This window comes from Schistocerca serialis, chromosome 2 (assembly GCF_023864345.2).
Source record: "Schistocerca serialis cubense isolate TAMUIC-IGC-003099 chromosome 2, iqSchSeri2.2, whole genome shotgun sequence".
Taxonomy (NCBI): domain Eukaryota; kingdom Metazoa; phylum Arthropoda; class Insecta; order Orthoptera; family Acrididae; genus Schistocerca; species Schistocerca serialis.
In genome coordinates this window covers 706,387,924-706,401,291 of record NC_064639.1, presented here as the reverse complement: position 1 = coordinate 706,401,291, position 13,368 = coordinate 706,387,924, and the positions used below count along the sequence as shown (strand labels likewise).

General features: G+C 37.5%; 1 protein-coding gene across 9 annotated transcripts in view; it reads left to right on the top strand.

Moving 5' to 3' along the window:
• The window catches only part of LOC126457865 (uncharacterized), a 277,897-nt gene extending 266,759 nt beyond the window's left edge, over positions 1–11,138 (top strand). For all 9 annotated transcript variants that reach the window (XM_050094517.1, XM_050094514.1, XM_050094513.1 and 6 more), the window contains 2 exons: positions 2,144–2,265; positions 10,797–11,138. In XM_050094517.1, coding sequence (XP_049950474.1) covers positions 2,144–2,265; positions 10,797–10,967 — 293 coding nt within the window. In that variant the 3' untranslated portion in view covers positions 10,968–11,138. The remainder of the gene's footprint in view (positions 1–2,143; positions 2,266–10,796) is intronic.
• Positions 11,139–13,368: the final 2,230 nt, after the last annotated feature.

The window sequence follows — 13,368 nt, the reverse complement described above, 5'->3', positions numbered from 1 at the left end:
TTGCTACAGTAAAATTTACTTGTTACAAAGTTCTGGTATCACGGTAACAGCTCTAACACTTTGACATGTCACGCGTTTCTTGACATGATAGAGTGTTCCTACGAAAAAAATGATTCAAATGGCTCTGAGCACTATGGGACTTAACCTCGGCCGGCCCTATATATATTAAAAAAAAAAAAAAAAAAAAAAAAAAAAAAAAAAAAAAAAAAAAAAAAAAAAATGCCCATGTAAGTAACCTCACTTTTACATAATTTCAACTTTACATAACATGAAACTAAACTGATAAACAAATAAATGTCTATTTCGGTGTTGCAAGTGTGACAGAAATTCCGTATTTTCTTTTTTTTTAAGATTCAGAGCTTATTTACCTGTATTATAAATGTAAAACCATAGTTACAGCTTCACAATTATCCAGAGAGTATATGCACAACACATGGACATTCAACTTCAAAGACTCTAGTCTGTAGGGCTGCCAACATTTCACATTCAATTTTACAATTTTTTTCCCTGACACCAAGAGTAAGCTTGTAACTGTTTTACACCTTTCAGGCCAGGATATAATGAAAACTGGGATTAGTTTCTGCTTCCTTGACCTTTTGGCTACGGAAAGATATGCCACATTTTAAGATCTTTCAAACTTTATATTTTCTTATGAAGGGTCCTTTCACATGGAATGACCCTACAGTAGTGTCATTAATGTTAGGAAAATGAAAATAATTTGACTTGTGTGTTACTCTTCTCAAAAACTGGACTTTGATTTCATCATTGTTAATAAATTTTAGTATGAAGGCTTTATTTCAATAGTGGTACACCTCAAATTTTGATGTTCTGTGATTCTGAGGCTTAAACATAACTTAGTGCTGACAATTTTCTGACTGAGATACCTGAAATATTGCAGTCCATCACTTGTTGCAAAGGATTCTGTACCCCCCCCCCTCCTCTTGGAACAATGAGGAAGTCTTCCAAAGCATGTAAAATTTGTATATTTCCACCTGAAACTGACGTAAGAGTCACAAATGCTGATGATATTGTTGTGCAATGTGAAAGCACTGTTTGGAAAAAGGGGACAATATAGCTTACCAGTTATACTGTACTGAACTTTTAGGAAAGTGTGAACTTTCTAACATTTAGTTTTCATGTTTATAATAACTACGCAGTGACAATGTATGATTTCATTGTACTGTACCTGTGTCACCCTCATTTTTTTTCATTTATTTCTGTTCTTTCAGTTAATTTTCATGTATCTACATAACAGAACTAATTTATTTTGTAGTAGTTTTGTAATTTATTATTTTAGGAATACCTCATATGTATTACCTCTGTCATTTGAAATAAATTTGTTGTAAAAATAGCACGTAATGCAATAATGTCATTTTGTTTTAATTTACATCCAAATGTTGCTTTTATTAATTATTATTTGAGACCAAAAGCTATTACAGTCTTTCTCTCACATCATTTTAGAAACAAACATTGTGTTTCATTTATCCCAGAATACTTTTAACGTGAAATTTATTTAAAATATAACCTTTGTTTCAAGTACCATCCTACTACCGTGGAGAAACTTGAAACCGGCTCAAAAATGATTTTCTGTTCCACAGATCTTTTGCTGAATGTCAATTTTATAAGCTTAATGTCACCCAATAGTTAGACACAATATGCTTCATCTAATAAAAATATTATGAAAGTGATTATTGCTACTCATCATATAGCAGAGATGCTGAGTCACAGACAGCCAGTTTGGCTTCAGCAGCTAGAGACTGTGGTCATGTGTGTGTGAGAGTTGTGTTTGCATGAATGTGTGAGTGTATGTCGTCTGTTTTTGAGAAAAGCTTTGTTGACCAAAAGCTCACTTTGTGACAGTCTTTTTGTTGAGCCTGTGTACGACTCAGCGTCTCTGTTACATGGTGAGTAGCAACTATCCCTTGCATAATATTGTTACATTCCATCCTGGATTTTGCATATAATAAAAAAAATATAGGAACTAGAGAAATTGAATGTAAAAAATTGATATTCCATTTCACAATAGCATTTATGGCACTCATCTGCCTTAAGTGGTCGCTGTTTATTGAATCACCTTACATTCTCCTAAGGATTGGGCTGTAATATCATTTTAGATCACTTTGTTTCCGATCCTGTTTTACAGGTATATCAGAGTTTGGAAGCAAATATATCCATATTGACCCAGCTAGTGTCCACACAAATATTATTATGGTCAATGTTGAAAGAAAAATTAAAGCACCAGAACTATGCAGTCGATTGGAGCAGGTAAATATAGCATCACCCATGTAGCCTACTATTTAATATAAAATACAAATGCTTATTATTGTATGCATTGCTACTACTGATGTTCCTGTGTGCAAAATTTTGCATTAGTTGCCTATATAGGTCTATAATCTACCTCTCCCTCACATTATTTGTTGATTGTCACTGTCTTTATGGTTAACTCTTTTAATAAGCTTTTTCTTGAAGCTGAAATTTTTGACATTATGGGTTCTCATGGTTCCAATTGAAGTAATAACTTCAAAGTAATCCTCTGCTATATTTTTTGTTTTACTTGAAAATTTTTATTCTCTCACATTTTTCTGTATCGCACTGTCTTTACAATTTTCCATGTCAACAAAATGGAAAATTACATTGGTATTTCCAAAACTAAAAACACCTCCGATGACTTCAGAGGCATACCCACTGTTACTCTGTGGTACTAACAATATTCCAAAGAGCTTACAAATTTTATTGACAAATGTCCTTCTATTAATTCACCGCCAATTACAAATGAATCCAGAAATAAATTTAATAACTTGCACTAAATTTTGTAATTAATAATAGAAATTTTAAATGTGACAAATATTCCATAATTTCACATGTTTCTAATAGAAAATAATTTCAACTCTACATTAGGAGCTAGTACATATTGATTGTAACAACAAGAAAATGAAGTAAGTTCTTTTTAGTTATTTTAGCTTGCATTATAACACACTGTGTAGAAAATCATGAGTATTTTGTGACTTACTATCAAGATTGCCAAATGGTGTACAAAATGATGCCAAAAGATGGAATACAGGTGTATTGAAGTATCTGTTACATAACATATTACAGAAAAATATCTAGTATACAAGTCACAATTTATACATATATCAGGGCATGGCATTCAGATTTTCAGAACTGTGGAACATTCTGTCACAAGACAATTTGTACAAAGTCAAAACTACAACATTACAACACTAAACTATAGAAATAATTGCAGTGACAATACAGGGTGTTACAAAAAGGTACGGCCAAACTTTCAGGAAACATCCCTAACACACAAATAAAGAAAAGATATTATGTGGACATGTGTCCGGAAACGCTTAATTTCCATGTTAGAGCTCATTTTAGTTTCGTCAGTATGTACTGTACTTCCTCGATTCACCGCCAATTGGCCCAATTGAAGGAAGATAATGTTGACTTCAGTGCTTGTGTTGACATGCGACTCATTGCTCTACAGTACTAGCATCAAGCACATCAGTACGTAGCATCAACAGGTTAGTGTTCTTGACGAACGTGGTTTTGCAGTCAGTGCAATGTTTACAAATGTGGAGTTGGCAAATGCCCATTTGATATATGGATTAGCACGGGGCAATAGCCATGGCGCGGTACGTTTGTATCGAGACAGATTTCCAGACCGAAGGTGTCCCAACAGGAAGACATTCGAAGCAGTTGATCGGCATCTTAGGGAGCACGGAACATTCCAGCCTATGACTCACGACTGGGGAAGACCTAGAATGACGAGGACACCTGCAATGGTCGAGGCAATTCTTTGTGCAGTTGACGATAACCCTAATGTCAGTGTCAGAGAAGTTGCTGCTGTACAAGGTAATGTTGACCACGTCACTGTATGGAGAGTGCTACAGGAGAACCAGTTGTTTCCATACCATGTACAGCGTGTGCAGGCACTATCAGCAGCTGATTGGCCTCCACAGGTACACTTCTGTGAATGGTTCATCCAACAATGTGTCAATCCTCATTTCAGTGCAAATTTTCTCTTTACAGATGAGTCTTCATTCCAACGTGATCAAATTGTAAATTTTCACAATCAACATGTGTGGGCTGATGAGAATCTGCACGGGGTCAGGGATTTTCTCTGCCTCGTGATGGCTGGGTGTTGTGTGATGTCCTTAGGTTAGTTAGGTTTAAGTAGTTCTAAGTTCTAGGGGACTGATAACCATAGAAGTTAAGTCCCATAGTGCTCAGAGCCATTTAAACCATTTTGAGAATCTGCACGTAATTGTGCAATCATGTCATCAACACAGATTTTCTGTGAACGTTTGGGCAGGCATTGTTGGTGATGTCTTGATTGGGCCCCATGTTCTTCCACCTACGCTCAATGGAGCACGTTATCATGATTTCATACGGGATACTCTACCTGTGCTGCTAGAACATGTGCCTTTACAAGTACGACGCAACATGTGGTTCATGCACGATGGAGCTCCTGCACATTTCAGTCGAAGTGCTCGTACGCTTCTCAACAACAGATTCAGTGACCGATGGATTGGTCAAGGCGGACCAATTCCATGGCCCCCACGCTCTCCTGACCTCAACCCTCTTGACTTTCATTTATGGGGGCATTTGAAAGCTCTTGTCTACGTAACCCCGGTACCAAATGTAGAGACTCTTCGTGCTTGTATCGTGGACGGCTGTGATACAATACGCCATTCTCCACGGCTGTATCAGCGCATCAGGGATTCCATACGACGGAGGGCGGATGCATGTATCCTCGCTAACGGAGGACATTTTGAACATTTCCTGTAACAAAGTGTTTGAAGTCATGCTGGTACGTTCTGTTGCTGTATGTTTCTATTCCATGATTAATGTGATTTGAAGAGAAGTAATAAAATGAGCTCTAACATGGAAAGTAAGCGTTTCCAGACACATGTCCACGTAACATATTTTCTTTCTTTTTGTGTGAGGAATGTTTCCTGAAAGTTTGGCCGTACCTTTTTGTAACATCCTGTATAAACCTACTAGAATCACAAATTGCAAGTTTACATCCATAAAGTCACAGCTTCAAAATTTTCAAAACAGAAGAGAAAATATTGAGAGTTGAAGTGTACGATGAGTGAGCTGACTTGAAAAATTCACAACAATGTTCACAGACCAGAAGAATATATGCAGACATGAGTAGGAATATAAATTCATATTCTTGAGGAAAACACCTTGTTTCACAAAGCGACTGGCATCCAGCCCACGTTAGTGTATCGATTATTCATATGACTTCAAAACGCCTCCCTGTCAGTTTTTAAACATTTTTGAACACATTCTAAGTTGATTTCTGAATTAATCGTAAATTGATTTGTGAATGTGTGCATAGTGTACATGATGTCTCTGCGAGGGGAATGCTCGTCGCATGTAGAAACAAACTTTCCTACAGACAAAGGGGGCTATACGAGCTGAGCAAAGTAAGGCCTAACAGATGAATGTCAACCACTGTCTGTACATGTATTCCTGCTCAAATTTTTTAATGTGTTTGCACAATGGAATCGAGTCTTCTTTTCTCATGGATTTAAATTTCTCCTCACACAAATTTTTCACAGACGTTACATTGCAGGGAATGTTCCTAAAAGGTACCCAACCTTTTACAAACGACCAAATATTTTCTATTGGATTTAATTCTGGATGGTAAGGAGGAAGGTGTAAAGCAACGTGACCAGCAGTTTCAAGGATTTTATCGCCGGAATACTTGACGGTCGTTGCCTTGGTTCTTCGAATGAGCCCATAGAGAATGGGCTTCAACACTTTCTGATATCGTCTTTAGTTGAGTGAGATGATGGAGCTTTGTTTATTTTAACATTGTGATATGACACATTGTCGAGAACTATTACAGAGTTAGATTTTAAATTGGGCATCAGCTTTTCTGTCAACCACTACTCATAATTTTGTTGGTCCATTTGGTTGTGGTAATATCGCATTGCTTGATTTGACTTCCACATAACAAGAACATTAGGAATAAAGCCATTTTCGTCACCTGCATGAGTTATTGTTAGGCGTTGTCCCTTTGATACCGGTTTGAGGAGACCATGAGCAGTATTATCACTCCACACTCCACGATTTCCCAGTTACATGTGACGATAAAATAAAAGTTTCATCAACATAAACAATGTCTCTGTTTTCTTCCCTAGATTTCGTATTTGCTTCTAATATGATATTCTTTTCTTCGCTAATATCACTTCTCTCTAACAGTAGCAGCCTACTTTGGTCTAAGATTTTTGCCTTAACAGACATAGTGCAAAAATAAGTGATCATAAATACCTTGTACTATTTTTCCAGCAATTACAACAGGGATTTGATGGTTAATGTTGTGCATAATGCTGGAATTCAATTATCAGAATGAGACTATGAAGGAGCTGCATCTTAGATTCAGACATTTTGTAGCATACATATACATGGTATTCAGTATCAGCTTAATTTATCACCGTTAATTCCAGACAAGTTACTTTATATCTCTAACCAAGATGTACTTTTTACAATTTTCACATTGTTTTATAATGCACTTTGGGTACTGGTGTACATATATTTAGGTAAGTAGTTATTAGTTTGTAATAACAAACAATCAAAAGATATGTGCTAAGGAAATCTTTGAAAAAGCTCAAGAGTTGTTTAACCACAATATAAAAATTTATCATCAAAGCATAATCAAAACAGGCAAACCAAATCTGACTGAAATCAAAACAAATTTGAAGATAGTTTAGAAGACACTTTCAAAAGATGGAAAACCCTATCTACAAGACTATTTAAATGTCTATTAAATTTTGCTTTAGGCAAACTACATTATTTATTTATTATTCCACTAATTCAATCTTTACTAGGTGTAGCCTCGTTAACCTTGAACCTGCACTCCCAGAGGGAATCTGATTTCTAGTCAGATGCCTTAACCACTCAGCCATGACTGCTGGTAGTGGACACTTCTCTAGACACAGAAAACTGCTACTGTTTAAAGCAATATAGTGACAGAAAATGGCTTAAATGCACTCATTTCTGTAGTGTTTCCATCATTACAGGACAAGCCATTTCCAAAGTGTTAAAATAACAAATGCAATTTCAGTCAGTCTTCCCATGCTTCTCTGCCCCCTGCTGTCCTCTGTCAGCTGAAGCCTGTGACTTTTTCAATTCTTTACCCAAAGTCAGGTGGTCTTCATATTTCCCTGGAACTCTAGTACTGCCTTTGTCAATCTTCCATCATTCCTATGTGTGATATGCCTGCCCAGTTCCATTTTGGAGGCTTTACCCTTTCCACAACATCCTGACCCTTTCCACGACTTCCTGAATTCCTGATATTGTTCTTATGTCTTTGCTTCTTTCCAGTCTTTCTTAGTGAGACCTAGGGCTGACCTTACGATAGCCCTCTGAGTTGGTTTGGAGTTTTCTTTTGAAAAACTCATTTAAAACCCAAGTTTGACAGCCACATATTAGTTGTGGAAGAACACACTGTTGAAAAAGAACTTTTTAAGTATTTTGGAAGATATATTTAAAAACGGTTGCATTTCTCCAATAAGCTCTCCAAGCAGGCTTCAATAGGCAAACAATTTTGTGTTTTAAGTTTCCTCAGATATCAGTTACCTGTCCCAGTTAAACATATTGGTTAACATACTTTAGACAGTTACTGTTCAGTATCGTTTGTCTTGTAGTTACTTAGTTATTGTACATTGTATTTTTTTGAACAGATTTATCTTAAGACCCACTTTTTTGCAACTGTTTAGTAAATCCTTTATAGAGGATTGCGGTTATATCATATTATTGGCTAGGACTACTGTATCATCTTCAAATCTCAACTTAGTGCATCTTTTTCAATTTATTCTAATTCTCCTTTCTTTCAAACAATTCTGAACACAGCCACCTCAAGAACTACGGTACTATAAACAGTGTGGGCGATTCAGGGTAAGCCTGCTTTGCTTCTCTTCCAATAGGAAATTTCCTCGTGTGTTTCCCTATGCTGTCAGAAGCCATGGATATTATATAATATATTTATGTACTTTACTTTGTTTCCACATGTTGAGTCAATGCTTGTATAACTACAATGAGCCTGACAGAACCAAAAACCTTTTCAAAGTCTATGAAAGCCACACATAGTGGCAATTCATATTTATTGGCTTGACTTATTACTTAACTGTGGTGTGTGTATGGTCAGTGGATGTACAACGACTGCAGAATCTAGCTTGCTCTATGTGTTGTGCATCTTCTGCAATAGCATTGATTTGATTTGTCAAAACTTCATAGATAACAGTGAATAAACCAATAGAACAGTTATTGTGAGTACTCCCTTTTTGTGTAGAGGATTGTTTTTGCTTTATTCCATGAGATGGAGATGGTGCCTTTTTGTATAAAAGCAATAAACATTTTAGTCAGAAGTTCTAGTTGATCACCAGCAAGCTTATTTATTTGAAACATCAAGCCATCATGACCCGCTGCTTTGGCATTCTGCATTTCATTTATAGCTTTTCTTATTTCTTTTGAGAAGATTTCTGGGACTTCACCATTTTTATTTGTATAAGGTGACTGACAGGTATGAGTAGTAGGGAGATAAATTGCCAGCTTGTACACAACATGCCATGAGCTCACATGATCGATAGTTGCGTGTGCATGAAAAAAAGTACTTAAAAATTCTTGTCACCATCTTCATCGATGTTGGGAAGGACAGTGGTGGTAGCCACAGGCAGCTGTAGAGATGGCGATGTGTATTTGGCTCTCCTTTCCTTCCAATCCTCTCCCCACTACTGTGTGTGGTCTGGCTTCCCTAGCCCCCCCCCCCCCCCCCCCCAGTACTATGCAGCTTGCATTGCCTGATAAGGCTTTGCAGCTTCTGCCTGCAGGACAGGCAGCACGCCTGCTATTGAAGGTGATAAAGTTAAATTTCAAAATTTGTAGTTAGATTTCTGAAATTGTGCAATGAATGATGAATGAACCAAAATACCAGCTTTTAATTGTCACATAAGTATAAATATCTCAGATTTAGAGATAACATGTATTTGAGGAGAGATCACTGTTTGCAAAATAGGAGGCATTATGCAGCAGGGAGGCACATGGAAAAATGGAAAATTTCATATCTTCATGCAAAGTCTTTTTTCGCAGCTAACATACACACACAGTCACTGTTGTTTCATGATGCTGCTCCCTGGCTGGGCTGAGTAATGATCCTGGCTGGGGTAGATGGTGGGAAAATGAAAGGGTCACAGATAGAGAAGAGAGAACAGTGGAATTGGAGAGAGTCAGGAAAGACCATGCTGGAGTGGAACAAGTAGGTGCATGCAATGGTTAAGTTAGAGGAGCAAAGGAAGGAAAGATTTCAGTGATTGAGCTCAGATGGAGAAGAAGTGTAGCAAAAGGTGTAAGGAGTTCAAATGAGGGAAGATGGTTGAATGGTGTAGGAAGAGATGGATGGATAGGCAGGTGAAGAAAAGAGGCAAGCAGAGATTGACGGCAAGCATATTCTTGGAAAGAAGAATGTGTATCAGTTCAGAAAGCAAATGCGAAATATTCTCTACACAGTTCTTCCCCTTATCCAAAGTAGCATTTTCAAGTTAATAACCTTTGCTGTAAGCTTGGCTTTTATAAGTTTTGTTATTTAAAACTAATTGATAAGCTATGAAACTATGACAGATAGCAATATTAATTGTAACAATTGAAGTGATAAAAGTAAGCTGAAGCTGATGGTGGTCTGAATAAAGCACTCTCTTGTGTCTGCAGCACAATGGACAGGTTTATCACATGGGAACAAGTCTACACAAGTTTCAAACAACAGTTACTTTAAACCATACAGTTTCTGTTACTGTGATTTGTACAACCTATCATAGCTTCTACAATGTAGGGTAGTAAACATACAGTAGTGAACAAACTTTAATAACATATACTCCAGCTATTTCTATGTTTTTAAACACTTCCAATCATTTCCAGTCTTTAAACACTTCTCACTTTTATTGCTTCCGCTGTCATGCAGCTGTCAAAATTGTATGACCATTGCGTTTTGCAGTGCATCAGATGGCTTGTAAGAAGTCATGCTGTACTACTATGTTAGTCACTTCAAATATACTATCCTATACACAATGTAGGAAAAGACGGATTGCTGCTTACCGTAAAGAAGACATATCAAGTTGCAGACAGGCACAATTTTAAGGCACTTACACAAAGTTTCTTACCACAGCCTTCATCAGTAAAAGAGACACATACAAACACAATTCACACACATTATTCCAGCCCAAGATGCTGGAGTTGGCAGTGCAACTTGACATGTCAATTAAGGTAAGTAGCAATTTGTCTTTTCCTACATTGTTGATATTCGTACCTGGAGTTTCCAGTGTTTGATACTATCCTATACCATATGCAAAATTTTCCTCAAGACATGCTCTACTTCCAGAGCTGTTCTGTTGTATGCTTGAAGCAGTAACAGGTTTGCACAGTGTGTCGTCCTTTTATAGCTGGTGGCACTTGAAGGTCACCCTCCTATTAACATATGATGCTTAGCCAGTCATACTAATAGAACAGTTAAAATATTGTCTGATAAAGCTGCTCAAAGTATGTAGCAGGTTTTACTGCCCTAGTAGTGGATCTTTTTTCAATGTCAGACCTGATATAGTAGCCAGTTGTGCTTGAAGCTACAAAGAAACTGATTTTTATGAAGGGACATCATTTCTGATGTTGTACTGTCAAAGTGATAGCAATTAAAATACTTTCAGCAACCAATGAGCCACATCATAGTCTCACTTATTTGAGGCTGCAACGATATTTTAATACACACTTGCTTCTCAATGTAAAATGTTATTTTTCAGATTACTGATGAAGAGACAGAGTATTTAGGAAAGGAAGCAGTAATTGTTAAAGCTTTGTCTTTGGACACTGGGCACATACGACTGGTAACATATAACAGCATAACAGATACTGATGCCAAGATGGTTGTGAAGAAGCTTCAGTTCATCAATCAAGAGCTGCAGAGGAGCTGATTAGTGTTAAAATATGTGGTGAACTCTTCAGTATCACAGTTATTCAAGCAGCATGAAAAGCAGTGTAATAATTTAATGTAGGAATTAGCACCATTCTTTCTATAGCATACGGTATAAGTTCGGAAAAAATGCTAATAAAAAAATAAATAAAATACTATTTGTCCAAAACTAGTAAGATGTCATCACTGAATTGTAGAATAACATTATTTTTTATTGTGTTATTGTAGCTTACCTTTTGTGATATGTCACACTGTCTCAAGCTTGTTTGATTTCATTTTTCATCACCAGCTTTTCATTTCCCTTTTCCTTAGCTTGATAATGTTTTCCTGACAAACAATCTCTCTCTCTATTATGTAAGCCACACCCCCCACAGGAAAGAGGATTGACTGCCAGAGTACTGGCAGCAAAGGGTCAGAATTTGAACCGCTCCTAAAATGCAGTGAAGGTCACATAACACAAGGTACAGAAAGCTGGTTAAAACCTGAAGTTGATAGCAGTGAATTTTAGGGAGAAATTAGTCATACAGGACATGTCCAAAAAGTAAAGCATCACAATATTTTGTGATGGAACTATACAATGCAGAGTTCTCTGACCAGTTGGGGAAAGTGAGGGGAACCCTTAGCTTCCCAGCAGTAGGTTGCTCAATTGTCTCCAAACCCTTGGAGATTTAGGACAGCTTCTTCTGTGAACTTCTACATAGTGGTCACATGAAAATTATGATGGAGAAATCTTTAGAGCAATGCTATGCAGTAAAGTTTGGTGTGAAGCTCAACAAGATGCTGCTGGAAACTTTTGGATTGCTTAAGAAAGTCATTGGTGATGGTTGTATTTCCAGATCACAGTCAAACAGGTGCCACAAGATGTTAAGAGAAGGTCAGGAGGAGATCATTGACAAGGCCCTTGCGATACACCTGTTAACATTGCGAATGGACAGCCATGAGACTCTTGTGTGCCAGTCACTGAATTCAGATCATTGAATGAGTCTTCGCTTGATGTCAGAAACATTAGAATTGTTGAAAATGGTTTTTCGTGGGACTTTATTGGAAGGGTCGTCCATGCAGAAGATTTGTGCAAAACTGGTGCCCAAACTTTTGACTGATGTGCAAAAGCAACACCGTGTGTGGCAGTGTGTGAAGAAATCAAGCAACTCAATGAAGGTGATCCCAGTTTGCTGGAAATTTTGGTCACTGAGAGTGAGCCATGGATCTTATAGTAAATTCAAAGAGGCAGAGTGCAAAATGGCACACAATGTTGTCAGAGGTCGAGAAGAAGGTTCACATGAGCAAATCTTGGATGACGTCCATGCCCAACGGTTTTTTTTTTTATTTTATTTTATTTTAAATGCATAGGAGATAGCACCATGAGTTCATACCTGGCAAGAGTGTCAGTGCTCTGTTTTGCAAGGCAGTGCTCCAGATACAATCATAGAGACTAGAGACACCCGTTTCCGAAAGGAGTCCTGCGCATTGTGGAAACTGCACCGCGACACTACACTGACTCTCACTGCCTCTGACGTCACGGCCTACCTGACCCACACTGGCATGTCAATAATGCCACAGCCATCCTTCAGCCCTGACCTGGGCCTGGTAGACTTTTTATTATTTCCTCAGCTGAAAAGGGGCCTCAAAGGAAAGCATATTGAGTCAGTGGACAATGTGCAAGCTAATTTGATGGCTTTCCTGAAGGGAATCCCGATTGAAGAGCTCCAGGACGGAATATGCAGCACATTACTTTCCAGACAAACCCTTTATATCAAATGGAAAGGGTAATAGGAATCAGAGCTGGTGTATTTGATGCAGTATACAAGAAACACCTACTGAGACAAAAATTGAAGCTACACGCAAGACTTTTATGGCAAGCCTCAGTATCAGGGTTGGGCATAAAATTATGATTGTATCATTTTATTGAGCACCAGACTCACTTTGTGATGTATCCAAAAGCTTTAGTGAAAACCTCAGTTTGCTAGTTCCACAATCATACTGAAAACATCAGAGGAGACTTTAATCATCCAACAATCAAATAGCTACACTTTTGTTAGTGGTAGCTGTCACAAGACATCCTATGAACATTACTAAATGCCTTCTCTGAAAACTGCATAGAACAGATGGTTCAGAACCCCACTCAGGATGGAAATATATTAGAGCAAATGACAGCAAACAGACCTGATCTCTTTGAGTCTGTACACATCAAATATGGTATCAGTGACCAGACAGCTGCAGCAACAATGATTACCAAAGTACGTAGGGCAACTAAAATAAGTAGAAAGTCTTTTATGTTTGATAAACTAGATAAAAAAGCAGTTTTGTTATACCTCGATGACAAACTTGAAATTCTTAGCTCAGGGCAGGAGCATGTAGAGGAACTATGGCAACCTATGGCTCAAGTTTAAAAAATTGTTGAC